Raw genomic sequence first — 4059 nt, 5'->3', positions numbered from 1 at the left:
ACCGCTGGGGAAGAAGGGCAGCTGTCTGCTTTTCATGCTAAGCCCCAGAGCAGCACAACTAACCTGAAGGTTGGGATAACACAGAGTCAGGATGGGAAATCATACCTGCAGGAAGGAGCCTCCCGTGGGTGCTGGCCCTGTTATGGGGTTCTGTTGCGAGTTGCATCACCCCCTCATATATGGGGTCCCTTCCATCAAGTCCCCCACAAGTCCCTCGATTTCTCATGGATTGCTCCTTGCTGCCATGAAACAGCCTGTAGACTGTGGGCTGCAGTGCGCTGCCCGGGCGTTCTGGCAAGCACTTCCGGAAGGCTCAGAGGCCAGAGTCCCCAGAGCACCCTCTGTGAGCTGGCAGTGTGGGCGCAAGGCACCGTGCTTCGGCAGCTTTTCATTTTTAAGGTTTTTGCCATGGGGTGCTTTAGCTTGCCAGAGAGAGAGACAGAGCAAAAGTGAGAAATCATTCTCCAGGGAGATGGCCACACTGTGGTCCTTTCTCCATTCTCCTCTTGGCATTTTGGACATGCATGCATGCACACACATGCACACCTGGTGTGATTTTCAAACTACCAGATCTGGGGCTCAAACCAGAGTTTGCCATGTGAGAGTCCAACGCCTTTGCTGGCCTCTTTGGCAACTTTTTGGACACTGAAATAGTATCTTTAGGATTTTAGTCTAACCATCGTACAGGTGTTCGCCATAACAGATCAGTTAGTGGTATCTGTCCTAGCAAAACACTGGACGTGCCCAGCCAGGGGGTCAGGCCCATGCAGGCAGGGGAGTTCCCACAGCCATTGTATACCCTGTGGCTGATGTGTAAGGCTGGGAAATGGTCATTAATTCAATGGAAATGTGCAGGTTACGAACCAGAAGATCGTGTTATGACAACAAAAGATACACACTTGCACTCAAAAAAGAGACCCTGGGGGTGTACCACCTGTCAACACTGGGTGTTTCTGAGTAGCGTGTTGTGGTAATTTTTACTCTTTAGCTTTACCTATGTTTCTTAGACTGTATTTTTCTGCAGTGAACTTCTGTTTACTAACAAGAAAAAATGTGAAGTTTACTTTTTTATGAAAGGAGTTGCCCTAAATTTTAAAGACAGTCAGCAGTTGAAAGGCACTCGCTCTCCAGGCCCTGGGCTGGCCTGAGTGCACGAGGGGGCACCTTCACTCTGTCCTTTGCCTGCAGCTGGGGGAACAGTTGAAACAGCTGGTGCCTGCGAGCGGCCTCACCATCATGGATCTGGAGATCGAGGGCACGTGCTTGCGCTTCAGCCCTTTGATGACGGCGTCAGGTAACTAGCCTCCTGGTTTCTCCTCGCTGCTGTCCTGGGGAGGGGCAGGTCATGTCTGTTCTGGTGCAGGTGGTCGGCCAGCTCTCCGCTGTGTGCTATTCTGGCCTCCCATGGTCATCAGCATCTTTTTGGAGGGGCTTTTTCCTGCCTTCGGGCCAAGGTAGGAAAGCTAGGCTGGCATCCAGTAATCTGAGTGACTTCTCAGAAATGGAATGAGCCTTCTGAAGCCACTCAAATTCCCATGTTTGGATGTCTGTGACCCTTGGTGTTCTAATCCAGCACTTGTTCCTCCTGCCTGCACGTTAGAATCACCTGTGGAGTTTTAAAACTACCACTCGCTGGGCCCCACCGACAGCGAATCTGGTTTCCTTGCTCTGGAACAGAACCTGGGCATCTGTACTTTCAACAGGTCCTCCAGTGATTCTAACAGGCCATCGAAGGGTGAGAACCACTGAGACATTTGAGAAAGCTGCCTGGCTGCTTACATGGCAGTACTTGGACTTCAGGACAAAAAGCCCTTCTCAGCCACTTTGTACATGTGCGATTGTGAGCAGAGTTCTTAATCTCCAGACCTGCTCCCCAAGACCTCATGGTAGTGATGTGAAAATGAGAGCAAGATTGTGGGGAACCAGCAGATGGCTTAATGGTTATGTCACTAGACTCCCACATAGTCGACTGCGGTTTGAGTCCTGGATCCAGCCCCGGTGGGCGCATGTGCGTGCATGGCCAAGATCCCAAGGGGAGGGATTGCAGCATGGCCATCCTCCCGTGGGATTATCTCTCACTTTGTGTCTGTCTGTCTCTCCAGCAGGTGCACATGCTCTATAGCAAAAATCTCTCTCTAAAAAAAGAAAAAAGATTATGCTTATGAGATGCCTTAGGTAGTGCTTGGCACATTGTAATAGGCAGTGTGAAGTAAGCTGAAAAAATATGTTAAAAAATATGGGGCCAGCCCATGGTGTGGCAATTAAGGTAGCTGGATCCCACATGGCCAATGGCATGGTTTGAGTCCTGTACCCAGTGCCTTGAGACTTATAGACAGGTGCAAAAGTAAATCCTGTTTTGCAACCCAGAACTCATAGTCTAGTATGGGTTTTGATACATGTAAGCAGGCATGTGTGTCATACCAAAAATCCTGAAAGGATGGATAGATGGAGGAGAAGGGATTATGGCTTGACCATTCCCCATGGGGGCAGGGGGTGCTTTCTTGTTTTCTGTCTTTCTCCAGATAATGCATGCACACTCTGGCAAATTTAAAAAAAAAAAAAGGTTGTTTAGCACTTGTGTTTGTTTAACTTATGGGAAAAGACTTATTTTTTTTTTAAAGAATTATTTTATTTTACTTTATTTATTTATTTAATTTGACCACAAGAGGATAGAGAGAGAGAAAGAGAGAGAGAAAGTGAGAAAGCAAGCCATCAGGTCCAGAACTTGAACCATGGTTGGCCATGTGGAAGTCCAGCGCCCTTAACTGCCACGCCACCTGCCGACCCCTTATGGACAAAGACTTATAGACAGGTGCAAAAGTTAATCCTCTTTTGCAACCCAGAACTCATAGTCTAGTATGGGTTTTGATACATGTAAGCAGGCATGTTGTGATACATAGACAGCTTAAAGCTACAGGGGTATTACTGACAGTGAGGCTGGTTCCAGAACTGAAGCATTAATAGTTCAGAAACACAAGGACATGAGGGGAATCTCAACTATGTTTAGTAGTCCAATTTTCATTTTGATAGGATATAATGAAATTACCTTTTTTGTGATATGATTTAAACATTTTCAGAAAATGTTTAGTGGCTTTTAATGAGATATCTTTTTTTTTTTTTTTGAGAGGTTTTTGGTATAGGATGTGTGCGCTTGCCAGAAAGACAGGGAGAAAGAGAAACAGAAAGCGAGAAATCACCAGGTGGATGGCCATGCTGCAATCCCTTCTCCTCTCTTCTCTCGAGATCTAGGGCACGCACGCACACATGCCCGGTGTGAGTTTAAGCCACTGGGTCTGGGACTCAAACCGCAGTTGACTACATGGGAGTCCAGCAACATAGCCACTAAGCCAACTGCTGGCCCCATTCATGAGATATCTTTAACATTTTTTGAAAAATATTTTCTCAAAAACATCAAAGTAAGAAAATGCAGGCATTCGTCCTACAAAGGAAAAGGTCTCGTGACGGTCATGGGCAACTACACCTCTAGGCCGGAGGCTTAGACCCCAAAACTGGACAAGGCAGCCTGAGGCTTGGTGAACCTGCTCACAGCTCTGAACTGAGGAAGTGAGAGACAAGCAACGTTGCCAGAACCCTGAAACCCCTCCAGCCCTGACCTGGAGATGACTTGGTGCTGTCACTCACCCTGCCCTTCCTGGCATGCCCAACACAATCCCACCCACATATGGGTCTTCCAGAAGTTCATGGAAGATGCATATTAGGAAAACTGCATAGATTTCCAGTATATTTGCACCAAAATGAAGTTTAATTCTATTTTTCCCTCGATATTTTGAAGTCCCCTCACTGCCCCCCTTTCTCTGAAGCATTGTAATGTAGAGAGAACTTGTGTTCCCCCTCTGTTGATGACTGTGATAATGTTTATAATGTGGCTGAAGCAGTCTTTGTATGAGGGCCTGATTTCTGTTGGAGGGTTTCACGGTACATTCATTCTTGTATGAAATCTTATATGAAAGAAAAAACTCTTCAACAGCCAGAGCAGCTGGCTGTGTTAAAGTTTTTAACATCTGACTCTTCCATGTCTGAGTTGAGTGGCTTTTCCTC

At 46.9% G+C, this 4059-nt stretch overlaps 1 protein-coding gene, 1 non-coding gene and 1 pseudogene across 2 annotated transcripts in view; all 3 read left to right on the top strand.

Annotated features, from left to right (window-relative positions):
* PDXDC1 (pyridoxal dependent decarboxylase domain containing 1) overlaps positions 1-4059 on the top strand; it is a 67333-nt gene that overhangs the window by 53979 nt on the left and 9295 nt on the right. The window contains exons 16-17 of the mRNA XM_014587078.2: positions 1-8; positions 1189-1294. Of these exons, the coding sequence (XP_014442564.1) occupies positions 1-8; positions 1189-1294 (114 nt within the window). The remainder of the gene's footprint in view (positions 9-1188; positions 1295-4059) is intronic.
* Positions 2291-2413, top strand: LOC114007478 (small nucleolar RNA SNORA40). Its single transcript, XR_003549101.1, has one exon. It is a non-coding gene; the product is annotated as a small nucleolar RNA SNORA40 (small nucleolar RNA).
* Positions 2773-2889, top strand: LOC114007477 (uncharacterized; annotated as a pseudogene).

Source organism: Tupaia chinensis, unplaced genomic scaffold (genome assembly GCF_000334495.1).
Source record: "Tupaia chinensis unplaced genomic scaffold, TupChi_1.0 Scaffold000182_1, whole genome shotgun sequence".
NCBI lineage: Eukaryota > Metazoa > Chordata > Mammalia > Scandentia > Tupaiidae > Tupaia > Tupaia belangeri.
The sequence above is the reverse complement of the archived record's forward strand: the minus strand, read 5'-3'. Positions and strand labels throughout refer to the sequence as shown.